Source organism: Pagrus pagrus (genome assembly GCF_965226575.1).
Source record: "Pagrus pagrus genome assembly, chromosome: 3".
In the NCBI taxonomy this organism is placed as follows: domain Eukaryota; kingdom Metazoa; phylum Chordata; class Actinopteri; order Spariformes; family Sparidae; genus Pagrus; species Pagrus pagrus.
In genome coordinates this window covers 18,071,132-18,098,504 of record NC_140187.1, presented here as the reverse complement: position 1 = coordinate 18,098,504, position 27,373 = coordinate 18,071,132, and the positions used below count along the sequence as shown (strand labels likewise).

Here is a 27,373-nt window from a genome sequence, read left to right as displayed (position 1 = left end):
GGACAAGTGTGGGCAAGGCAGGGGAAGGGAGGCAGATGGGCATCAGAGGTAGTGAGAAGAAATTAAGCATACAAAAGGAGAGAGACCAAATATGCGCGCAAGAGCACACATAAGCACACACTCAAACAAGCACCCTCTCTCACACATAGACACATACACACAAAGCATGTATGTAATCAAGGAGATTGACACAAACAGAAAAATATCATCAGTTAGGAGTGGTACACCCTGATTGGTATACAGCAGATTGCAGGTTTGAGTCAGATAACCACCCAAATGATCAGCTTAGTGGTGCAGATAACAACCGAGACAGAGCCCACCTCCTTATAAAAGTGTGTGTAGAAGAAGATGGAACAGCTGGCCAACTGCTGGCAAGCCCACATAGCTGATTGCTAGTTAGTTAGCCCACAAACTGGCATGTTGGAAGCTGATAAGCGTGTGTGCATGGGTGCAAGAAAGACTGTGTGTACAAGGCGGGGGCAGGGGGAAGCTACATCTGTCAGAGGCCATGTAGAGAGTGTATTTGACTGGCTGTGTGTGCGTGCTGTGTTTGCATTTCCTCACTTAATGTCCTGGCTGATCTGCCTCTCTAGGCGGTGCCGTCGCTCTTCGAGCTGTTCGATGGGACTGTCCTCCGGGAACTCGTACGGAGCACTTCGCATCTCGCTCTCTGCCATGCTGCGTGAGAACAGCTCCTGGTGCAAACATGAGTTAGTCCATTTATGGTGTCATAAAACAGGCAAACAAGTCAATTTCCATGCAACTATGAACTTATGGCAGGCTCACACTAGACCACCTGTTACATTTACCTTCAAATAAAGCCAGAGCAAGTTGTGATTCAAAATATGAAACTTTGATGAACTTGTGGCATAGTTTCAAATCTTTTTAGTTAATATCTAAGGTATCAGTCTTAATTTTTATGGGCAGGCAGTTTAGTATTACTTGGGGACTTTGAAGCTGACATTATTCTTCAGGCAAATATATATAATATATACTGTACAGTCATTAATTAGTTAACTGTTTAAGATATCAAGATTTTCAAACTTGCCCATAAAAAAAACTAAAAAACTGGTGCATGGGTGCTAATCAATAGTACACCAGATCTAAAGTAATCATGAATCATAGAGTTTCTGTGAGTTTACTGTATGGCAACATTATCTGTGTGGCTTTGCATTTTTACCTCAGCAATCTCTTTGTACTTTTCTTCCATGGATGTCCGCAGGTCGATTGGGTATTGTGTGATAGAAACAGGCGTCCCTGGAAGGGATCTCTGAGGCTTGAGGGGCTTGGGGACGGATGCACCACACAAGTCTGTAGACAGACACAGACAGAGTTACAGTATGTGATAGAAACACATGGTGCCACAAAATCGAAAATTGTTCATTACATTGTTTTCTTTTTGATCCTGTTAGGGCAGAGAAGAAGATTAAAATTAACAACTAACACACTGTAAAAACTGAGCCTTTGAGTGCGATCACGTGAACATCTAAACTTTACGACATAAAACAGCCAGAAACCAGCAACAGGCTGAAAAGCCAGAAAGCAGAGCAGTTAAACATATAAAACGCCCATAATAAAGGAAAAGATCAGACACATAGTCATTAAAACGAATTTTAACTCTTTGAGATCTAAAAAGAAACCTGAGCAGCGAGGAAATTTCCTGGAAAGCAACATATAGCTCTACACTGTCAACTGAGTAGTGTACATTTTAAGTAGGTTTCCTTTGGTCAGAGATAGTTACATGGTTTCCTGCTTCTATCTTTAAGTCTGCCACTCATCCTTTAAGTGTTGCATAGGAAAGATCAGATTCAACAATTTAGTCTCTTTTCTGCAAAGTAACTTTGCAACAAGAAAACAATATTTCCCTTTTTCCTTGGTATGTCACACAGATACATATGCTCAAGTAAAATGCTGTTGAATGAGATGAAAGTGGCAGTACCTTCAGCTGACCAATGAATTCCAGAAATGATTCCACTAATGTATGAACCTTAGTGTCTGTGGAAAAGAGCCATATGAATTTTACCAATAAAACAACAAAATACTATGCGTGTGCCTGTAGTTTACAATGTCAATGTTTACTATTAAAACAGCTATGACAGCAAAGGATTCACAATCCATAAGACTTCTCCCTTTAAACACACCAACACACATACAACATGGCTTCTTGACTGCAGACAACATTATGTGCCGTGAGTTGCAGAACTCATCGGGGTTCAGATACGCACGGACCATCTGGGTGCTTTGCAGGCACACAGCTAATTCAATAGTGATGATTTAAATCCCTCTACAATTATTCTTCATTTCACAGTCTGTTGACAGCAGAGGCAGACAGATATGTAAAAACAGACAAAGAGAGCTAGACAGGAATAGAAAAACAATTTACAACTGGTTGACCAAGGATTGCAGCGAGTGGTGGTTTGAGTGGGGAAGACTATGATTTAAGAAACCACAAATTTGAATATGCCTCTGAATATATGCACACGACAGCTTAGACTCATGCGATCCTTTTAACTAATATCAGAGCAACATTTATTTAGTTGAAGCTATAGATTTTAGACAAACTGCTAATACGAACAACTGTTCTTACCACTTTACTTTATGAGAAACTAAAAAATCAAACAAGTAAATACCTCAAATAAAGACAGGCTATTCAGAGAACAACAGTGTTGGCAAGATTGAGAAATCCGTGGCCGACAACTTCCTTTGTTTTCTTCCTTCAACTACAGAAAAACATTTCAAGACATCAGTTGCAAATACTACACAGTTGGCCAAAGAATAAACACATGCACATGACCATGATTACCTCTGAAGCTCTGGTGACAGTGGCCGTGCCTGCAATCTGGGACAGAGCATGGAAACCCTTGTAATGTGTCCAAGAACAGAAGCTGGCTCAAGCAAAGACAGCTGTAACAGCAGATAGTGTGTCACTTCAATCCCACATGGGCATGCACACACTTGAAAAAGAATTACCCCAACTCACATGTACACACTCAGTTGTGCATACACACACCTGAGAATGACACAGAGGGGCCTTCCCCACCCCAGACCTGCTGGAAACAGATGACGCCAGCTCCACTCCAGGCTAAACCAAACACAAGAGCGGTTTAACTACTAACGGAAAAAAATGTCTTTGTTTGAGGTACACTGAGGAGCATCACTTTACTGACCCTTGAGCACTTTCTAAAGAAGCCATGTGTTTAAGTCAAAAGAGACCAGTAATTTAAAGAGTACCAGAGCTCTGTGCACACGCAGTAATTCAGTCACTCATAATAAGTCTATGGCTTTGGGAGTGGTGTGCTCACTCGCCTCTAAAATTGTTGCCATTATTGGTGCTGTGTCTGGTCTTTGACAATTAGTCTCTGCCATCTGCTGTCTGCCTCCAATGCTCTAGAGTAAGGAAAGAACAGAGGGTAACTCTCTACAGGGTATGAACACTGGCATGACACTGGGAAACATTTCAATAGCGCACAGAAGTTTTACAGGATGTGACAAGGACATACAAACAATGCCTGAACATACATGCATACCAAAATGCCTCTCAGTAGAGTGCATACATACTCCAAGGCCCAGCAGTCGCCTTTAATTCAATCAAGCTTAACCCAATACACAAACTCAATAGCCCTGTATCACCACATCTAGGATCTGCGTCAAATTGTACTCACTCATATATACCAGCCACCTAAATACACAACATTTATTTCATCAAGATCTCTGAGAAAGTAAAAATAAATAAATTAATATAAATAAAATCACTAAAAATGAATAACGCCCTAAACAAAGTGAGAAAAAAATCCTGGCTCCTTCTCTTCCACACTTAAAGTCCATGGGGTCTATTCTGGGCTGGGACCCATCCTCCAGCCAGTTTTGTGGAAATCTGTTAATTCGTTTTTGTGCGATCGTGCTGACAAACTAACAAAGAAACAGACACGGGTGAAAACACAACCTCCCTCCTTCGTAGATGTAATTAATAGAGCCTGACCAAGACTGGATTTTTGAGGCAGATATCAATATAAGAGTTTTAAAACATTAAAATAAAAAAGAAATTCATAAGGGTTCCAAAAATGAGATTTTTTAAGATTTCTGATTGCAATATTTACTGTACTAAGTGAACCATATGACCACTGAAAAATTAACTCTGTAGAAGTACTGATTGTGTTCCTATAGCCAATTCCAAAGGAAACAACAAAAAACTGTCCCCTTCATTAGACTGTCTTTTAAAGAGAACAAATTTGATCACACAATTTTATCTTTTTAAAAAAAACCTTCAATATAACCTTTCACATGAAAAAGAATCATTTTCTAACAACAGTAACTGCTTCAAAAGCCCTTTAGCCCACTACACACCTACATACTCAATGATAGGAATTTTCAGTGCTTACATGGACATGGACAAATTGAGGGCAGGGATGTCACGAGCCCGAAGCTCATGAATGTGCTGGTGCAAATTTGATGTGACAGCTACAGTAACAGTACATGTCATCTTAAATCGGTGCATCTCTAAAACTTTTTTCTCTTGTGGACAAACTGCAGAATGACAATGTGTCTAAATTCCCCCTGCCATATCTTTGTCATAGCTGCCTGACAGCTTATCAGATCATATGCAGAGTGCACACGTGTGTGACTATAAGGACATGTCCATTATCTCATGGACAATCAGAGGACTTCAAGTATAAAGACACAAACGAACACACACACACAAACAGAGTCATCCCCATTATAGTATCCATGTAATCCTCCTGCCTTGACTCATAATCCAGCACCCACTAACTCTATTTATCTCTGTGACATCACAGTAGTAGGGAGGACAACCCTTTTACATAAATCTACACAAGTAAACACAACAAAACTGGGAGAAACTCTGCAGTAAAGCCCGACTGATGCCTCGCTTTTTGGTGCCACTGCTGTTTCCAATAATAGGGAGTGACTGACTGATACACACATTTACACTGATCCCTAAAATATGGTGATAAAATAACTTGTGACAAAGACACGTAATGGAGGCAGGATATTCTACAGATTAAGAATCAACTGTATTGTCTAAAATATACCGATATATCTGTGAGAGGCCACTATCGGCAGATAATATCGGCCAACTAATGTATTGGTCGGGCTCTACTCCGCAGACTAAAATGTTATAAAGTAATGGAAAGCAGAGGAGTCAAAGCTTTGTCTCATATTCTGTTCTGCACTGTGACACCACTTTCAAAAATTACTGACGTGCAAAGACAACAAAAACACAGCTAAGAGCCAACCATGAAAACTACAACAGAGGAAAGTTCATGATGGAAAACTTCATGAAAGACTTGAATTAGTCATAAAGGCCTGAGTGATTCATTTAGTTCATAGTTACTTTAAAAAAAAAATCTCTCTAAAAAGCAACGAGACTGATAAATGAAAACACCGTCAATCTGTCTTGACAATGTTTTCTATAATTTTTTTGAACAATAAATACAGATGTGTTTGACATCTGAGACATGATGGCGTCCAACTATAGAAAGCACTTGAGGTTTTTTCCTTGAGACAAATTTACTCTTTGTGACTCAATTGTGAAAGAGAGTGTGGATCAACATTTCCTCATTTCCTTTTTGCAATAGTGTTTCTGTGAATCCCTGAATGCCTGACATAAAAAACTTTTGTTTGTTTTGTTTCAAACCACTGTGCAGATCACATGAGAATACACAGGCTGGCCAAAAAAATCTAGCCTCGCCTCAAACACGCTGTTTACTGTGCAAGTGTGTCTCATCTATTTCAGAATGAAATGCTCTTCTATATTCATGCTGCCATTGTCAGTTAATTTGTCAGCCCAGAGAGTGATATTGACAAAGCTCTCCATGTCAGCTCCCTCTCACATCCCTGGGACCTGAGTCTGCACACCACCCACACACACCACCTACCTGTTCATTTAAACCCCACCACCGATAGTCATCAGGAATCTGTGGAGCTGCCTCCGCTCTATGAGGATCAATATGCTCCATCCAGCCTCTCTCATTCTCACTGTCCTATGGGCCAAAAGTTGCAGCAGACTCATTTTGGCCATTCCAGTTCATATTCTGAAGTGATCAAACACAACTTTTATTATCTTTTCAATCTTTTTCTTCAAGCGTTTTGTATGCAGCAAGTCCCAAAAGCCCACATTGTTACCAAAACATGCCCATCAGGCCTACTGGCTGAGCCATCTACTGTGATGATGAACATTCAGATATCCAGAGAATTAATTAGATTCAGCTACCATTGTAGCAGCACTTCCTCTACTTGTAGAGTCAGTTTCTGCCAGTGTAGGCATTGATTAGCACATCTGTCAAATAAATTGAGTATGCTACCGATTAAATCTCCAAATTATTGCGCAACATTGTGCTGAAAACAGACCATGTTGTTAGGCAGCTATTGTCAGTGAAATGTCAAAGACAGTTTTCAGCACAATAACAACACCCAAGGACATTGGCATTTCGGGGACTACATTTGGGCTTGCACTGCCTCATATCATCAGGCACAGTGCATCTTAAAGTCACATGTTGTAGTGCTCTTTGTCCTAACATAACAGTGGAGCCAATAGCATGTGATGGATGATTAAACCAGTTCATGTCTCAATTAATTAAAGAGAAAAATATACAGTTACATAAAACGTACTCACATGTAACCTTACAATGTGTAATTCCCTTTATCATCATGGTCTGGCATGTTAAAAAAAAAAAAGAGTGTAGATAGATTTTCGTTGGCTCAGTGCCACCGTGGCAAGGGGTCAACTCTTACAGGTAGGCGTCATTTTTTTGCATAACCTGTTTATCAGGTATAAAAAAATGAGTACAGCTGCAGGAATTTAACCACTGCAAAGCAAACAGTGCTTTTTCTCCTCTCTGGTCTTGTTTAATGTTTTAAAAAGCACACCCTGAATTAACTCCATGAATTCGGAAATGTGACTATAGCCGTCCAATTGCAGCAAACTCTCTTTTGAACTGCAAATGATGACATTTGAATGGATCCATAGTAGCAGCAGACCCATTAATAATAATGTCATTAAAAGTAAACATATATTTTTCCCTGCAGCGAGAGGTAGCCCAGTGACCCCCACATGATCCTCTGCCCAACTGAAACATAGGCAGGGGGGACTCTGCCTCCAGTGGTCCAAGCTGATCAGATAGTAAAAAAGAAATAATCATCTTCAATACTTTGATCACATTTACAAAAACGGGACATGGTGGAAAATATGGCATTATTATCACAAGATTAAAACGCTTTCTGAAATCAATATCTCACAGTGTCACAAATGTATAAACATAAAATAATCATGGTAATGTTCAAATTCGGTTCCACTTGTACACGTTACATTACACCAGATTTCATGTGTCAAAAGTAAATCTTCAGCAAATAATTTGAACACATAATAATTATAGTTTTCTCTAGATTATTTGCTTCACCAACAGAAATTTGTAGAACAACAATATAATGATCATGTCCTCACAATATGATACTTCTACGGAAGTAATGCCCAGCCCTACTTATTGTTGCACAGATGACCATATGTTCGTACATGTATTATTCAGACATGCAAACTCCAACACAATCAGCTCGTGTGTACCATGATCAAACAACGAGAATAATCATTGAGAATAATCAATTAAATTCAGACTGTCAACCTACATTTGTAGTGATATTACATTGGTCTAATGCAAAGACAAGGGAGCCTGTCGACTGTAACTCGGCTAGAAGTCATGACTAGCCAGGGATGTCACGCAACAGCAATGCCCATTATGACCTCTCAGAATGAGAGAAACTGTTGATGGCATAAAAACTATGCTAGTGTGTGTGTGTGTGTGTGTGTGTGTGTGTGTGTGTGTGTGTGTGTGTGTGTGTGTGTGTGTGTGTAAAGTGTCCCAACGTGTTTTGATCTACTCCAATTGTGGCTCCAGTGTTTTGAAACATTTTTTTTTCTTCACGGGTTTCACGTTATTCCCTGAGAGGAAGAGTGATGACACACGCCTCAGATGTTCCTAAGCAACCACAGATGAGAATAAACCTCTACTTCGGGTCTACGTCTCGAAAATATGTTTATCAGTGCTCAGCGGGCTGAGTGCAACAGAACAAACATGAGTGATGAAATGTGCCAGCAAAAAACTATCGCCTGCAAATTCACTTTGTAAACAGCTGGGGCATCATTTTCTTTCAAAAATAACTTAATTGAGGCCTGCTGGAGAGACAGAAACACATTTCCATGCATGCATAAAAAACAACAGGCTCATTCTCAGTGCTGTGGTAAGAGAGATTTACCTTTACTGCTACTCCGCAGCTTTCTGTAACATAAACAGCCTTTAAGAGGAGACAGATAAGCCATCACATACACCAGCATGCAAAACAGATGTCAGCTGTTCTCACAAAACACTGCCCACATAAACATCAGGAAGGTCAGCATGTTCAGGTGGGCTTCTATAAGGCCCCAGCAGTTCTGCCTGAGGTGTACAGTGTTCATCTTAACTACTCTGGCGTAAAGCCAAAACTCACCAAAATATCGTTGCACAAAATGACTTTTTCACTTCCTGTGGCCAATCAGTGAACAGCTCTATTCTTAATGCAGTGTTTCTTACTGTGTTGTCTCTTGTGCCCAGGGTCTTTAAACACTTTGCTATGCAATAGCGAGGAGGCTAACTGCTAAAAGAAGCTCACGTTAATCAACAAACAACAACAAAAAGGTATGTAACTTAGTACAAAGCATGATGACAATGGAAAACTGTAAATAAGCAGTTGTTAATTAAAAAGTTATCTAACTCTATATATATATATATATATATATATATATATATATATTTGCTTGCCAACCCCACAATGTTAGTGTCTGATGTCAAATTTGGTGAAGTTACCAGCTTTGCTAGATGTATAATGTTATGTTGATGTTTTATAATAATTGTTTTTTTTAAAATGCATTGTTTTAAAAAAGAATAGATTCAGAAAAGGATTGGAGTATATCTATATATTAAATATAACTAAATGTAATATCTAGAGTAGCAATCATCATCAGACATGCAAAGGGTCAGCATCAGTCATTAACAGTATCGTACAGTAAAGTATGTCAGAGCCTTTAGTCATCCCTCCTTTCCTCCTCCCTCTGCTGACGTGATTTACTGCTTGCAGGTATCAGACTAATGGCTGAGGAGGATAGGCAAGTTACGCATCCCTATGTTAATTTAACTGAACTTAACTATGAACTTTTTTTGCACACACAGCCTAGTCTGTTTACCTGTGCAAAGGATAAATCATGGTCAAGAGCGTCGCTGTGGATCCAAGATAGTCTCTTGAAATGACATTTCGCATTTTGTCAATCATTCCGACTTAAATATTTGTTTCGTAGGCGGGTGAAGGCAAGGAACAAATCCAGCACTATTGGTCTAACTCTTCTTCTTCATTTGGATTTTGGCAGGCTACAGGCTAATTGGCGTATAGCTACTGCCTCTTGCTTTTAGACATGAATACTGCTGCACAGTTGGTCAAATTCACAAGGTGCTTTTCAGCTTTTTGCACACTTAAGACAAAACGTACCAGCGAATTTTTATGTCAAAATGTGTATCTGCTACGCAAAGTGCATACAGGTTGACAGGCTAAACTAGACATACATTTGAACCTAAACATAGCTGGTGCAACCCAGCGCTGATTAAGATAATCATTTTCTTTTTTCAGTGGCACTGTTCAGCAATTGAAACTTTGCTGCAACATCCTTCTTGATTCATCTTCAGAACTTGTGCCATGCACTGTATATGTTTTGTTTTCCGTAGCACTGATTAATCCACTGGGCAATATCACTGCATCATACAGGACTGTGGCAAACAGCAGCAGGGAATAGATGCCCCAGATGTTTACTCACTGCAACAGCCAAACTCTGCAGCGAACTATGGAACATATCAAGCTGTCCAAATATCAGCATCGAAGCAACAGAACAAATGGATGACATATTTTTCTCTCCCATCTGCTTATGATTCCCCCAAAAGATCCCCCCCTTCTCATTTTTAGATTTCCTCTCACTGTCTTTTGCATGCTGTCAGCTTATTCCAGTACACAACAGCAACTGTGTTTATTAGCTCCTCATCTGTCACTATAGGCTTGCTTGTGCAGTATTTCTACACCATGCATCACACACAACTGCGGCTTAAACTTCTAGTAACACAGTAGTCGCATTAACAGGCTCTACAGTATATATAGCATGGTGTTGTTCATCATTACTCAGCATGGGTTACAGTACCTCTGTCTCCCTGCCTTGTCCTGTTCTCACAGTCTCCGTAACGGTCGCAGTGGCCTTGTCTGAGCTCCTGCGGGATGCTGGGACATGTAACTAGGCCTGGGACGGCTCGATGCACCCTCCCCCGCCAGCACAGAGGAAGAGAGAGAATGACAGCAAAGAGAGAGGAGAGGGACACAAGATACCCTCTCTCCTAAACACAAGCTGCTCTAACACCAGATCACACAGTTCCCCCCTCTTTTTCCCCTTCCTTTCTTTCCCCTCTTGTAACTGTCGCCACCTCCAGTGTGCTGGCAAAGCAGTTTTTTTCCCCCTCTTTCCTCTGATTCTCTCCCCCTCTCTCTCTCTCTCTCTCTGCCTCTGTCTCTCAGCTGCTTCCTGGATTACACCGGTTTTCAGTACATGAACAACACAGCCTCCAAGCTCCCGGATTTAAATACTGGGTTGGAACATACCACGTGGCAAAACAGGGGAGGGACCGGGTGAAACCACTTCAGCCTCTATTGTGCAGTAAAATGGAGGAGGCCCTGCATCTCTGGCCACTCCCACTTCTTCTCCTCACCTCCCTCCTCTTATTCAAGAACGCTCTGCTTCCATCATGACCGCAAACCTTTAAAGTGGTATGAATACCATTAAAGACATGTTTAATTTGCACTTCGATCAATAGATAGATTCCTTCTTATTATATTATTGTAATAGAATCACTTAATTTACACTACTTCAGTTTGTGTGGCTGATATGCAGTAAACAACACTGTAGCGCTGTAATATGGTCCTTTGCTTGTCATTTTCTTAGTATGTCACTCTTATATTCATTTTATCTGTTTTAATCGGCTTATTTCTGTGACTTAATCCTTTACTGATTTCGTGTGCTAATCACTCTAATTGATGTCTTTTAACGTGCTTGCTGTTGAACAGTCTGTGCTGATGCGTCAGTTTATCCATGCTGCAAGCCAATTTTACCATGCTGGAAATGAAAAACGACTTTAAGTTAAACAATTTTATGATTTAAATTATTTTCATGTGACTGTCAGATGTTTGAATTCAGTGTCTGAAGTGTGAGGTCAATGTTCATATGACAGAGCACATACAGATATATGGGTGTACTGAATGACCAACCTCATTTACACACTGCATGCCATGTTTCCGTCTCCACCGAATCACATGATGCCACGGGAGGCTATTTCCCTCGTACTTCACATGACTGCTGTATCGCACAAGAAAGGCCTATTTGCTGTGTTTCACAGTGTATAAGAAATTTGCCAGGCCTCTATTTAAGGTCCATTTTTAGTGACTTTTTAAAGGATCATCGTGGAATTTTCCAGATGATGGCTGAACAAATATAGGCACAGAGAGACACACACAAACATCAGCATGAAAAACACACAAAGGGCAGACACAAACCACACCAGGTACTGAATTCTGGACAGATCCTCATTTTTGTGCAATGCCATCACATACAAATGACCCAGCTGCAACTAAAGACAAGCCAACAACACTCAGAGGACAGTATGATTACCATGTTCCCCTACTTGTCTGACTCATGAGTGAGAGTTTGTTTTTCACCTTTTTTTGTACTCAGTATTGCGTGCTGAACCAGTTTGAGAGCCAGAGAGCAAAATGGCAAAAGCCTTTAGGCTAAAACAAGACATTGGTCTCTGGAATCAACTCATGAACTGATATGCATTTCTAGTTGTTTTTTCTAGAGCACAAAGATAAAACAAGATTTCAATGAGTTTTAACGACAGCAGAAAAATATTGAAATATCATACATCACAATCAACACGACCCACCACACACAGTTTTTGAAAAAAAGTTGACCTAGATACACAATACAGTCGCTGCTCTGAATGTGAAGCCTATTGCATGATGGACCTAACATGTGTTGGTCATTGAGGTTTCCACATCCTGTCTGTGGAAAGCGGGGGGGGCTTTCATAGTTGAGCAGAGGCCTAACTTAACCACAGCAAATCAACACTCTATTGGCAGGTTGTTGCTTAAAGCAACATTATGTAACTTTTTGACCTTACATAACAGCTTCAAAATCAATTTGATGGTACAGTGTCTTGTAATAGGGTGAATGGTATCTCTAGCCCTTTTCACACAGAGACTCCGCATTAACCTTTCATTATTCCCGCACTGAAAGGGCTGTGTGAATGGGGCTTCTGGCTCAGCCACTCTGCCCCCCTATCACTTGTTTCTGCTCTATGTAACTTCAGTGAGAGGGGAGGATCACAGTGTTACATACATGTTTTGCACCTTTTTATTAATCTCAAAATTAAATCAGTGAGTGGATTTAAATTTGATAGATCTTTGATTAAGGATGAACACAAAATATGATAAATAATAATTGAAATTGAAAACAGCAGTCGTGACTTTGTTAAATCAAAGAAACAAGTGCTCATTCCGTTAAAGCTTGCGGTGTACATTTCAAGTACAAAGCGTAAAATGACAATGGTTTGCAAATCCTGGCACCATGGAAAAAAATAATGACTAACCTAAAACAGTTTTCTACATTAAGGTATACATCGTTTCTTGCCCTGCTTTGATCAGAGATTGTGCAGTATTTCAGACAGCAAGTCAATCAACAGCAGCTGTTGCTGCAAAGTCAGCTCCAGCCTCTAACCTAGGGATGAGAATTGAGAACCAGAACCTTTGAAAACCATTTCCAAATGTGTCTTGATTGGCATCTTGTGCCTCTGAGCTTATCTATTCCTTTTATTGATGCCGGTGTGTTTTTAAACCCATGCATCTACACTGTTGGATGAATAATTACATCAGTGCCACACAAGCAAACTTGGCACATTTCTTCTTGACTAAGCTAACCTAAATGAAAACAAAAGCCATACAAATATTTGCTCATTTCATCCATTTTAGATGACGACAGACAGGCTGTTGGTACAGCTAGCTTTCAGGCTACAGCTAGTTCAACTAAGATTGACCAGGAATCAATAAGATAATGAGACAGAATCGTACCAAAAAGCAGAATCAATAAGGGCAATTGTATCAATAAAATCTTATGTATTCCCATCCGTAATTGAAGCAGGCTGTGATGTGATTTGTTTTTGAAAACATATAGTGATGATAATTTGATTTTGTCTGTGTAGAATTGTAAACATATATACTGTGTGTTTAAAACATGTTATCCCACAATAAAATCTTTCTGGACATCATCTTGCATTTCAAATGGCCTAAACTAAAGGAGCGGAAACACTTTGACTGTAATTTGAGTTGATTTTCACGTAACAATGACTTGTCAGTTTTAACGGATGTAAGAATTGTGACTGCACACCAATTTATTTGGTGATACAATGTTTAAACTACCTCTAGAGAGGATGGTATCTCAGATTAATTTACTTATTCAAAATCCTATATAGGAGCCAGATTCAGATTCAGAAAGTTATAAAGGAAACTGTTAACAGAGAGGTGTTTAAGGGGGTTTAGTTGAAAGTAACAGGTCATTTTAAGATGAAAACTACTGCCACCCTTACTGGTTACAGCCACCTGAAGTGTTGAAGATTTATTTTACCTGTGACCTATCCTGAAGTGCTTGTGGAGATTTCTCATGCATTACATTTCTGTGAACTTGTACAAGCTTGGAGCAAATCTTTTTTTTTTTTTTTACTTTCTGTTCTGAGCTTAAATGTTAATATGGCAGTATGTGTTGATGACTTCAAACTATAAAACCAGAGCAGGCTGAAAGGTTCCCTGCCAAAAGACAGCTACAGGCTGGTGTCAGTTTCAATATAGACAAGGTCTACTTTTTTACTTAAAATTACATTTCCTTTAAGCAGTCAGAGGTTTGGTGTTAGTTTCAACCCCAGTTTGACTTTTTCTGCTACTAGCTCTGTTGTCTTTAGCATATCTTTTTCCCAGGAGACTAATCAACAGCGCAGGGGAGTAGCCATGCGGCATTTTCACTCCCTTTCTCCCAGAAGAACCATGAGCTGGCATTATTGTCAAGGCTGTTGTCAAGCAAACCTAATCTCTAATCCTGCACAAAAATTCCCATGTGAATAAAACAGGACAAACATTCCAAACAAATACTCATGGCTTCCCAGCATCTGCATCAGGAAAGTTCTCAAAACAATAAATCCTCCCTGCAGCCCATCACACACAAATACACTGTATACCCCCATACACACACACACACACGCATGGCCCCACACTCCAATCCTATGTGATTATCCAGAGCCTTGTCCGCGCACCAAACCTCTTCCCACTTCTGTCAGTGCAGCTCTCACCATATCTGAATATAGCAGAGAGGAGCACTGTGTCACTTGACACTGTCAACATGTAGCACACTGTGCTTAGCACTTCCTGGACATCAAGAGGTTAAAATCCCATTCCTGAGACCAAAGGTGTGTCAGGGATAAGAGCCAGAGGCAATAAAAAGACTTCAGTGACATGCCTGAGAGAGGGGGCTTCTGATAACACGTGCTTCGATACAGACTCACATGTAAAAGCACACAACTTTTTACTGCTATCTGTACTTTTGGATGCTGAGACTCACCATTCTTGCTTTGATTTAGTGTCTTGCTTGTTTGGTGGAGTGATGACAGAAGGTTTTAAGGCGAAATCAAAGTTTAGGCTCTTTCAACACAATGTGTGAGCTTTTAGTGACATAGTTGCATATTCACTATTATGCAAATAACATTTGATAATCGTATCGCTAATTAAGTCTTCGCAAAGTAAAAACATAGTGAATTGTTCACTATTTTTACAGAAACATTTGGGCAGATAATCTGTTCAGACCAGTCTTGAGTCAGGAACACCCCTGCGATTGTCAGGAGGGGGGAAATGGACCCAAATTCTGTCCAATATCCTCTTGTGTAGGGCCAGCGTACGGCTTTATAAGGAAAGCTCAATTTTTTCACAATGGAACACATAAAATGCTCTGATACACACAGGAATGCACAAAAGGGGACACCACAAAAGGAAGAATTTGCTCCTTGATATCAGCTGATATCAAAATATGTTGAATAGTTTAAAAATTGCAAATTGCAGAGGGGTTTATCAGACTATCTGACTAGATCAGTGTCGACCAACTGTGGAGCCAACATCTCACCCTCTGCCAACAAAGTGTGGTTAATGGTGTTTATTATGCAAGTCTCATAAGAAAACTGTGTAATAAGTGACTGTTTGTAGAGAAACAATTTGGGTGTTCTCCTTGTGTTGCATCTTTTTACCCTGAATCAGTGTGGAGGCACATGTGTGTATTCCTAAACAAAGCAGGTCTATGAGCTGGGAGATCGTTAGACGAGCGAATCACTGACTCACTGAGGTCACAGGACAATAAAATGCCAGCCAGGGACCAAACATCAGCTGACGCTGGTTCATCTTCATTAGGAGCCATGCTGAGAGCAGAGACAGACCAAAGCTCAACTGTACCACAGCGATGAAATACAACCCATCATAACACATGAGTGTCAGCAGTGAGATATGCTATGTCCAGTGGCATAATGTTGAGTCCAGCTGCTCTGTGCATGTGTGTGTGTTTCTGTTGTGGTGACAATTAACAGGACCGAGATAGTTGCTCTGCTGGTTATCTGCTCACCCCAGCAACAACAGGCCCACCTGTTGCCGTTATTGCCTTCAAGGCCTTAGTTACTGGTTCCTCCAAAATCCCTTTTACAGAACTGACACACCTCCTCTGATACATGGGAAGCAACTGAACTATTCATAGCAGAAGAAAGCCCTGGAATTTTCCACCCAAACACCGAGCAAACTGTCCTCAGTCATGTCTGACTGAAGACCCCGGACTCTGACAACCAGCCACTTGTTTAAAACTGATGGTCTGACTTTACACACTTTTGTGACTCCCTCTAGTGGTGAGATGGAAAAAGTGAAGAACTGTACTTTTACATGTGTTAATAAAACATATTGTAAAGAAGCAGTTTGTCAGATCATGTTCTAAATATTCATACAATATTTCAAACTCTACCAAAATAAAAGCCCCATTTATCCACACAGGACAGATTTCAAACACAGGTAATGGACTTTTTGGTGATACAAAAGTTATTATTGCCAAAAGCCATACCTTGTCGTTGCTCTTAGTTCCAAATATTGCTCAATGGTTCCCTTAATGCTCTTAATTTTACAGTTTAACAATACAAATAATACATTTAACTGTGCAGTGTCACTGAGATCTGCTCCGTCTCTCACTAATGAAGACAAAAATCACAACTGACACCTTTTCATCAGGAGTAGGTAACACCTACAGCTTCACGCCCACAACCACAATTGTTACGTTATGGGGCCCTGGGCAGGGACTCCCAGTGTTTGCTTGTCACATGTTTCTGTCTGTTGTGGGGCCAGGAGGTGGGGGCTGAGTGAGATGGGTGGGTGGGGACGGGGGTTGCCGATTGTGCAGGTTAAAGTCCATAGGGTAACAAGATGTAATTGTGCTAAAGATTCAGTGAGGAGCGTAACAAAGCCCCCAGTGGGTAACAGAACAGAGCCCACATGACTCAGCAAGTCATGAAATACAGAATATATTTGAATTTAAGAGAGAAAACCGCAGAGGAGACATGCCATGACAGGAATAGTATATCTGATTAATAATGAACCAGAACAAGGGGAGGCTGGAGTAGTGGAGGGAGTACAGCAAACAGTCAACTGCAGCATGGAGCAGGATGTATAGTGAGTGGGAAGCATACAAATGAATGTGGAACTGACAGGCTGAGTCAGTCAAATTGTAATCACATCTGAAATGCACATGCCAGAGACCCTCTATACTCTCTATACATTATCCAGTACCATACAGAGCACAGAAATCCACGATGGGAAATCCATGTAACGGGGCAGAGATCACAGTACTTCGCAAATGTGAATGAGTTGACAACCCATTTTGAGAAAAACAAAGACAATCTGCTGCAACAAAAGCATCTGACAAGCTGGGCTACCCCATAGCCTGCAGATGAAAGGTACAAAAGGTAGTGTCAGTAGTGCTGGAGAGAGGAATCCCCTCCATCTCTCTGGCAGATACTTTTATAGGCTCTATATATCACGTCATATTTAGCTGCAAAGCTAGGACATTACGTATTCTGTTTCATGTGATGCGATAAAGGTCCAGTGGGAGAGAGCAGCCTGCAGGCAGAGACAGACTCCTGCAGATGAGAAAACTGACCGAGCAATCAATGTTTCCACCAGCAAATCAACACCAATACTGACATAAGTGAGCTGCTTCAAATGCGCAGAAGTGAAAGAGACAAGAATTTGTTTAAAAAAGGAAAATATATAAATAAATAGACTTCCGTGAGACTTGAAAGAAATTTGCTGTGATGCCAAGCTATTTCTGGTGAAGAAGTGACACAGGAAATCTTGAAGACTTCAGTTCATGACAGGGATAAAACACCAGCTGCTCAAGCTCCAGCTACAGTAGGTTTTTTTTTGCACGCAGCAGTAATTTGGCATCCAGAATGCTAACAGCCTGGTGTGGTCAGATGGAGGTACTAGAATGGGTGGCCTACATGTGGACTGGGAGTGCAGGGGGGCTCAGCCAGGCGGCTAATTGAGAGGACTTAAAAATGACTGCATGGATGGAGAGACCTCTAAGTTATTTATTACTGCAGCAAAGACAGGCTTCCTCAGCAAATACGGTACAGTGTGAGTCAACATGAGTTACTGCTTGAGATCTGCTGCTGCATCCCTCCATACACCCAGCGTTTGTGCTCTGCTACGGCACACAGAGAAGGCAGCTTCAAATGAAATCAATATCAACATTTAATTGCTTCACAGATAAAGTGCTGGTCTCCCCACAGAGACCAGTGAGCATCAACTTCAAAGCTAATCACAGAGCTACGATCATTTGGCCTGTATCCCATCACGTTAAAAAGTTAATGAAACCCCTACGCATACCTTGTGAATTGACACTACTGTAACACTAATTCATACACCACCATATGCCAGTAAGATACAGGCCAGTGCTAACAAAGTCCAATCAAAATGTCAATGTCAATGACTATATCTAATTCATAGAGCAGCATTTGAGTTTTTAGATTAATTTTGCAACCAACAACAGTGATAAATTTAAGTCAACCAAAGTAGCTTTAACCAAATCATCAAGTAGGAACTGCTAAACTGCATTTCCAACATTCGATGACACAAACTTTGCTGCAATCCATAAAATTTTGATCTAAAAGTCCAGAGGTCACTGTCGCTAAAGCAAGCTAAAGATAGATGCAACAGGACGCAACGTTCAGGACTCAAAGTTCAGTTAGGGATAGACCGATTATAAGCCTGTGTGATCATCAGGGCAGATATTTTTTCTGATTATCGGTATCTGTCTTTTTTTGTGTCCAATTGCTGATGGGGGGGGGAAAAATATTTGAAATGTGCTTTTGTGGCTCTGATGGGTTATCAGCAGCAATCGTTTACTGTCTGCAGTCACCACTCTGTGATCTCACTCAACGTCCCGCCCACAACACTATCTGGTTGGTTACACATCAGAAGAAATAGCTTATCAACACTGAAAAAGCTGAATCTGCAAAGTAACTAGTAACTAGAAACACAGTATTAATTAGCAGAAAATGGAAATACTCAAGTTAAGTACCTCAAAGAAGTTAGAGTATTTACAGTACTTGAGTAAACTGTACTTAGTCACAGTCCATCACTAGCTATTTAAAATTTGGACAGCAAGATTTTAATTTGGACAGCAAATATCTTTACTTGATTACTGATAATCTGTATTGGTATCAGCCCTGAAGAAAACATATTGATCAATCCCTAGTTTTAACATCTGGGAGGCTGATGAAGGAATCTAGTTGAAGTATAAAGGGAGGAAGAAATGCACCAATCTTAAACTGCATTAACAAAAATATATGATATAATTATGTTTCTTTTTTTTCACATGGTCACTGTGTATTCCCCTGAACAAAATTCATAAGAATTTGGGCAAACAGTTGGGGAGGGTCCAACTACAGCTCTGTCTAACGTACGCTGATGAGATAAGGAGAAGCCAGAGCAAAGGGGCCCTTTAAAGGGCACGTCTTTAAGGGTGCATATCTACCATATACCAACACAACCATTATGTATGTGGAATATCCCCAAAAGGCATTTTCTCTAGTATAAAATAGTGTGTTGTTTCATCAGCATGCACAATTTGACAGCAAACAACACAGTGACATCTATATTATGCTGTGTTGAAGTTTGACTGTGATATAATGTATTTATTTATATATTAACTGTGGTACTAAATAACACATTTCTTACTTTGAGTATAGTCAAGATTATTGTTTTCTTTTTTTACCAATTACGAAGTGAACGCCCTTTCTGTTTTTAAACGTTGTTTTGGCTATGAAAACATTTAATGTGCTTTTTTTCCACCATATATTCTGACAGTTTTATACACTGAACAATTAACTGATTTATTTTATTATTTTTTTTCAAACATTAACTCAGTCAGTTGCAGCCTTAGATAGTTAGCTTAGTTAAACTATTACTTGTAGGGAATTGCATTACAGTTCCACACAAAGCAGCATGCACGCTAAATGATAAATAAAAAAATCAGTCACAGCTTCAAACACACTCAACCAATGTCCCAACAACGGATGCAAAACTGAGCAAAAGACTACAGTTACAGCAGTCCTCCTCTCTGGTGTGCAGCTTGAATTCTTAAATGCCACTGCACAAACATCCGTGTAATTTTCTGCCTCCACGTTCATGTAACAGCTCAAGAGTTCACTCATTCCTTCTATGGGACCCCCTCTGACCCACACTCACCAGGGCTGGTGGTGCTCTGCAGACTGCCCCTCTTGCGAAACGGGGATTTAGGTTTAGGCTTTCCTTGTCCATCGTTGCTGTTGGAGGAGGAGGAGGAGGAAGAGGATGACATCTTGCTGCCTGTGCTCCTGCTACTACTGGAGCAGAGCGAGTCAGAGCTGTGCAGTGGCCAGCAGAGGGAGGGAGGAGCACTAGCTCTAATGCTGGAGCTGTGTCTCACGGTGGGGCAGCGGGGCAGCAGGACCCATACTGGGCCGGGAGAGGCTCCTCTGCAAAGTTGGCTCCTCCTCCAAGCCCACGGCAGGTCAGCGGGCATACTGCACAGCGACGAGCTGAAAGGCAGCCCAAGGCTTCCCCGACTCCTGCTGGGGGCCATCCTCCTTGGTTGCCCTAGCAACCAGGGAATGAGCTTCCTGTATCCAATGCAGGGAAAAACAGCCACCGAGGAGGGCATTGCAGATCAAAGTGTGGAGCTAGCATGACAGCCAGAGAGCCTGGAGAGCGAGTACAGCCCGCCAGCTGAGCGCCAAGGTGAGTGAAGGACAAAAGTTTTTCCACTCATCTAAAAATAGCAACTCGATACGCTGGATATCATGAAGACGTGTTTTAAACCGAGCGAGAGAAAACACAGAGGATCCAGATGAACAGGTGAAGAAAAAAGACAAAGAATACAGAATGGTCAGAGTGGATACGCACAGAAACCAGCTTGGTGTGTAAGCTGACTCATGAACTCACAATCTTCTTTGCCGGTAACTCAGAGGAAAGACAGACAGCCTAAACTCACACAGCACCGGCCCGCCTGACATGAAGTATTATAAATAGTGACCACCAATGGCTCGCAAGAACCGGTAATGCAACCAATGACTAGCATGTGGACAACTTTCTCTCCTGTACTTCCTGAATCCAAAATGTCTACAGAGCATGACCAAGTGAAACAAATACCTTGAATATTTCTATTTTGTTTTACCAACAGTTTGCTTTTTTAAAACTTGACTTTAACTTGGCTTTACTGCTGCTTCATGCTGTAGGCACACTCATCAATGAACTGTAAAATAACACTTTCTTTGAAAGTCCTCATTAACTACAAAGTTTAAGTTGTTGTCCCTCAAACTCGGACATTTCATAACAAATACAGATACAGTTTTACAGCACATGATCATGTAAGCTCTAATTTTTTTTTTCAAACAAAAAAAAGTCTTTCTCGACTCCCCAGATACACTAAATACAACCAAAATTGCTCAGTAACATCATTGCAGATTAAAGACTTTTCCTGTCGCATATACACATATACAAAATGTGCATCACATCAACTATATATTACTAAGCCTGACAACACTGACTATTGATCAGACGTCATCAGAGGATGACTATTTTATATTGTTCTGAACGTTGGGATTCCATCACATACAGTCGTCAGCGCAAGGGAGCTACAAAAAAGAGTAAAGATCCCCCTCTAGTGGTATGAAAGTTTTATGCACATGTTTGTCGATTCTGAGCACTTGTCTGCTGTTAAAGCAGCCTCAGTTTGTCAAATCTGAAACTGTACAGCAATAGACAACAGTATACTATTAATTTCATGATTTCATTCATCAAACATCATCCTGTATTTACACCTAACACTTTCAGATAACAACTGAACTGACTTTGCAACTGCAGGAATATGCTTACAATGTTTGTTTTTTTTAAAAAGAAGTGGCCTCTGGTATTAATGCATAGACTGAACTTGATTAACTCTGAACAAATGCTCAATTTTTTTTTTTTAAATAACTTAAAATATTGAGAAACAAGCTAAATTTAGATCAGATATGTAATAATACAACTGCCTGAGACCAAACCCAAAAACACTTAAACCTATCAGACAGCCCTCCGACACTAAAACCCAATCTTTTTTTTTGTTAGAATTCATTTGAAATTTTGCTAAAAACAAAGACTACACTGGCGTCACAAACCTGTTCAGACTGTGTCCTGAAGATTTAGACGAACTGCATATACAGCAATGGAATCTTTCTATTTAATGAGCTGAGCAACAACATCTCCTGGTGGGTGACAAAAGTAAAAGAATGTTAATCCTTCCCAAGTAAAAATACAAATCTTGTTACAGGGTGTCTCCAGCCTTTTCTGAAATCTGACCCAGTTTTTGAGAGAGCTGACGCTCACCATCTGGTGCAGCAGCAAAGGCTAAAAAGCAGAGGCCTAGTTTTGTCTGAAACAAAAATCTTAACTACCCCCATGAATAAACATTTTGCTAAAAGCAAATGACTCACATTCTCAAGGCCTTACCTTGAAACTGGAGAGACAGTTAGCCTGATAGCTCTTGTTAATCCTTCTTTGGTTTTCTTCTTTGCTCTCTGCTGCTTAGTCAAGCTGTCTGTCTACACACCCTTTTGCTAAAAATGAGACCACTGTGCATATCACTGGCTGCTGGGGGATTTTTTTTTTCACTCCTTCAGAGCAAAGCTCATGGAATTCAGCATTTTGTTTGCAGAGGCCATACACCAAAAAGAAAACGCAGTAACTCTCTTTCCGTGAACAGCCGTTCATAGGTAATGTGAAATGCCATCAAACGCATCTGAACACGGTGTATTTTTAGAACAGGTAGATAAGGTACAATTTGTATTCGAAGGCTGATGTTGCCAAATCTGTTCATGAGTCAAGTTTTTTTTTCCTTTTTACAGAACAGAGCCATGGCATTTTCCTATTAACAGCACTACTTGTGTTTGCAAGAGCTCGACTGAAACTGAGCACTTTGTTTCGGGGGGAATTTTATGTTTAAGCCTGTTTTTTTAACTTTAACTGGCAATAGACAAGTTTTGGTTTTTTTAGACTGGTTCTCTATAAACTAATCTTAACACTGATGCTGGCTGGCACCATTTCTATCTGCTTTCATGTCTCCATGGTAGACTAAATGAATGAATGCATTCACATTTTGTACAGTGTTGTTGGCAGTTGCTACTCTGATTAAACACAAGTGATGTGGTTGTCTTTGGGACAGCAGCGCCAGCAATAATACCACTTGGTAATGCTAGGGGAAGAAATGCTGTTTGTTTTCCGATTAAGATTTATTATAAACAAAAGCCGTCACCAACACAAACATCACTATATTGAAAATAGTAGTAGGGTGTAGTCAGGAGATGGTTAGGATTAGGATGCCACCTTGATCATTGTATTTATTTACAGGCACAGAGCACAATTAAAAGTAATTCCACCAGAGGTAGCTAGCAGCAAATTTGCATCTGTTGTCACTGGACAGGTAAACAAAAAAAAGACACCTAACAACATCTACACTATATAAAACTGCACAATACATAAAAGTCCATAAATTTGAACACTGCACTACATAAAAAGTACAGTAAAAATAGTAGAATCAGTATGATAGACAGTGTATGCAAGGGAATCATTAGTGATGACACTTTTGTGCTGATTTTAGCCAAAACTTAAGCCTGGTTTTAAGTCAACTGTCTAAGTCTCTCAGCCTCAGACTGACCAAATGCGGTCCTTCTGAACTGAGGTACCCGATCACACAGTGGATGCTCTAGATCTACCAACTCTGCCACAGCTGGGTTGAGCTACACATTGTCTGAGAGGAGGAGGTGCAAGATTAATGAAAAGTCTTAACATCAGGGCGGCATCTGAGTAAAATAAGAAGCTATCAAAAAACATTTTTTATAATGTCACAGTGATGATAATCCTTGGGCTTTTTATCTAATACTTTTAGGATTTGTTTATACAGTGAGTACACAGGCTTGACTGTAGTCACCCCTTCCTGTGATCAAGATGTAATGCAATAAGACTAGTGATATACAAAGCTATAGCTGAACTTGACTTCAGTACTCTTTACTTTAGTACTGAGCCCTATTTAAAAAGCCTGTTTGAGAGGATGTAAAAGCCACTTTAGCTACAAGGCCAGTGAAGACAATGAAGTGCAAAGAAAGACCTCTGACTCAGTCATAAAATACATTCAATGAGCTTTAAGGTGCTGGAGGCAAACGGCTTGTTTTGTGTCTTTCAGACTAAACGTCCTATTCAGAATTACACTGAGTTATGTTTATATATAGCCTTGTCCACAACTAAATAAATACTTGTATTGAATGAGCTCTTGACAGATGTCTGCACTGCTTCTTGACTTACCATCTGACATTGTTGAAGACCCAGTGGGAGCAGAAGTGAAGTTAGACTGTGGCACAAGACAGGAAATGTTTTCTGTAGGAAACACAACACTGTTAAACTGGCAACAGACAAAGTTAGCTAGCGAGCTGATAAGCTAACTTTATCAGTTAAACCGATACCTCTACAGCTAGGTGATCTATTAACGTTAGATATGATTAACAGTCCTGTACACTGCGCTGACATAACATCACCACACACTTAAATAACGTTGTTTTAACGTCCGACTCCGAGCTGTGACTGACCGTTAGCTCCTAGTTAACGTTTAGTTAACGTGAGTCATGTCAGTGAACGTTACACCTGAACTTACCTGAACAACAGTAATAGTTTCATGTGGTGAACAGTTACTACAGCTCTTCTTCTTCACCTTTGTTCGACGGGCTGGCTTTTGTTTCCACCGACGTCTAGTTTCCTCAAACGGAAAGGACCGAGTTTTGTTTTTAAAGGAGCCGCCTGCTGTGAGTCAGTGTGGTTCAAAGGTCTTCACATGAAACACACAAACAAACCTTCCTAGAGAAGATGGTAAGTCGATCACCAGGAGCTCTGCACTGCTTTCAATGAGCTTTGTTGGACGTAAGAGACGCTAAAATCACAGTGATAACTATATTTGAACACCTTCATTTGGGGGAATTAATTTTTTCAAGTTGCATTTTTATCTTTCAAGTTGCAACAGCACGATGTGAAAATACCTAATCTCAAATTGGCAGACAGAAGTATTATCATGTAACCTATTAAATAACCCTCTGGTGGAAAGTGAGCGGGCTAAGTATATTAACTGAAGTATTGAAAGCATGCTTATTAAAAAAAATCAGATACTTGTACTTGAGTACTTCACTTTACTTTCCTTGACTTGTCTTTACTTCACTTTTATTTACCTCACATCACTTAACTTTGCTTTACTTTACTTTATTTTAGTTACTCTACAGGTTCATATTATCACTTTACTTACTTTACTTTAGTTACATTACAGATTCAGATTATCAACAAAAAAATATGATGTATAATGTCAATGGGATAAGAAATTGTGAGATTCACAAGCAACCGTGTAGAATTCAAAGTAGGCTAATTAAAAATAGCTCCACCTTTACCATCTGAAACATTATAGTGATATATCAATAATTATAATCCAAAAATATAATAGGCTCCACATAATTCTGAAATGGGCCATTCTGCATGATGAGTACTTTTACTTTACTCGTTACTTTAAGTATACATTTGATGCTGAAACTTAGATAAAGGTTTTGAGAAGCCTTCTTCTTCCACCACTTTTAACTATTCAACCATCAAAAGTAGGTATCGTGCAGGCAGAATGTCTCCGTCAGTGTGATAGTAAATTATAGTAATCCAGTGGCGGTGGAAAGGATTAGAAAAATGAAAATACTCAAGTAACGTAGTGTATTTTACATGCTTAAGTTTGTGTTTTCCATTGAAGTAACAATCAACAGGCTGTCTGCAAAAGCAAACTGGAAGCCTGCCAGACACAAGCAGTAAAAATAGGAACACACACTGTGGCGGTACACTGTTTGCTGACTCAGGTCTAAGTTCAACATTTCATTCAACCATGTCTGTCAGTTGTTATTAAAAAAAACAACCTTTCATCTTTATTTAACTCAACTGATAAGATTAATAGCAATAATTTAGTAGTTCCTGTTACAACATGATCATGATATGATGTTGATTTATGCACTGGTAAAGTACAAGGTTCCAGTCTGAGTGGTAAATGGTTTTCTGACAGGAAAGTTACACTCTAAACACAAGGATTTAAATATATACTCAAAGGTGAGTAGCTGCATCATTGCCTGAAAATGTTGAAACCATTTTTGCCTACTTTGTAATGTTCACTATAAGACTTAGACTTAGACGACTTTTTTTATTATTCTGCCCATGTCTTATTTCCTCTTCTTCCCTTTCACTTCCTTTGTCTTGTCTGCTTGTCCCTCTCACAAACAGCACTCTTTTGTGAAATGCTTACAATATGCCTGGAAACAATAAATGACATTCTTGTTTTCTTCCTCTTCTTTCTCTCTGTCCATGTTTCTGCCACAGACTCCGGCTGTGACCCTCTTGTCCATCTGCTTTCACTTCGTCTTGATCACCAGAGGCAGGAAACGTGGTCTCAGGCACTGACCTCCATCTGGAGTCAACTTTTTGGGTTTGTTCAGTAACAATATCACCCTTACAGGACAAGGTCAATAACATTTACAACTGAAATAAGATTAAGATTGCACAGCTGGGCCCTCCATCTGTACTGAGGCAGCAGAATACATTGATGACTGCTGCTAAGAATCTACCAAAAGTGTTAATTGGAAACCAAATCTCGCCTTGGCTGAAGTGTCCCATAAGGATAAAAGCCTCAGCAGTATAACCATATGCTCTCTCAATAGTGGCAGACAGTAATCTCCACAGCTGAGCAAATCAGTATTTGTACTGTATATTGAAAAAGTATCAAATACAAAAATGTGTTGCTTTTAGTGACAATCACAGAAAACTATCAAACGAATCCACCCTATGGAGAGTTTTAGCATCTTTCAGCTCATTGTTTTGGTTTCATGACCTTAACTCAAGTGTTTTTGTTCAGTTTCGCCGATCCCACCAGATGCAGCAGCAGCAGCTGTTTTCAGGGAAAACCTCTGATTGTATTTTACTTGACAATTATCAAATGGCAGAGAAAACATGGTGCTTATATTTCCCTCAGGAATTAGTGGAGCCCAAACCAGAGCTAAAAGCAGAGTTAATACGAGACTTATATTCATCAAGTTGACACAAGCATAACTCCATATAAGTTCTGATACTGGTCCATGTCTGCTGGATATGTAAACAAGTTTGCTAAGATTTTCACGATAACAACCTAATAAGATATTATATATTTATTGACCCCCAAGTGGCAATAAATAAATACTGAAGCTTTAAGCTTGTACAAGATGCATTTAGGTGGTTTTAATGTTCCAGATCTTTCTTCCATGCTGGTAAATTATCTCCACACATACTGTATGTTCTCTTCCTGCTCTTGTGTATAACACGTTCAAGGTTATGGTTCATCATTTCACTGTAGCTATAAGTACATTTTGCCCTCTTCCAGGCGCTGAGTGTTTCACATTTTCTTGGCTGGTGTGTATCTTTATATAATCCATTATGTGTTTTCTATAAATAGTGTATTTACTCCTTTAATCACCTTTCTTTTCCTGTTTTTATAAAGTTGACTTGAAATATGCACAAGAAGTACTTGTACTGCCCTGTACCTGTGCACACTGCAATAAATCTAATC

General features: G+C 40.0%; 1 protein-coding gene across 7 annotated transcripts in view; it reads right to left on the bottom strand.

Annotated features, from left to right (window-relative positions):
- The window catches only part of ampd2a (adenosine monophosphate deaminase 2a), a 34,377-nt gene extending 9,734 nt beyond the window's left edge, over positions 1 to 24,643 (bottom strand). For 2 of the 7 annotated variants that reach the window (XM_084347926.1, XM_084347927.1), the window contains exons 1-3: positions 19,945 to 20,413; positions 1,181 to 1,311; positions 565 to 695 (exon numbers count right to left, since the gene is read on the bottom strand). In XM_084347926.1, the coding sequence (XP_084204052.1) occupies positions 565 to 695; positions 1,181 to 1,311; positions 19,945 to 20,398 (716 nt within the window). In that variant the 5' untranslated portion in view covers positions 20,399 to 20,413. Of the gene's footprint in view, positions 1 to 564; positions 696 to 1,180; positions 1,312 to 2,803; positions 2,842 to 10,225; positions 10,609 to 19,944; positions 20,414 to 22,224; positions 22,300 to 24,072; positions 24,145 to 24,418 lie in introns of those variants that run through there. The other 5 variants (XM_084347928.1, XM_084347929.1, XM_084347931.1 and 2 more) reach the window with 5 other exon arrangements.
- Positions 24,644 to 27,373: the final 2,730 nt, after the last annotated feature.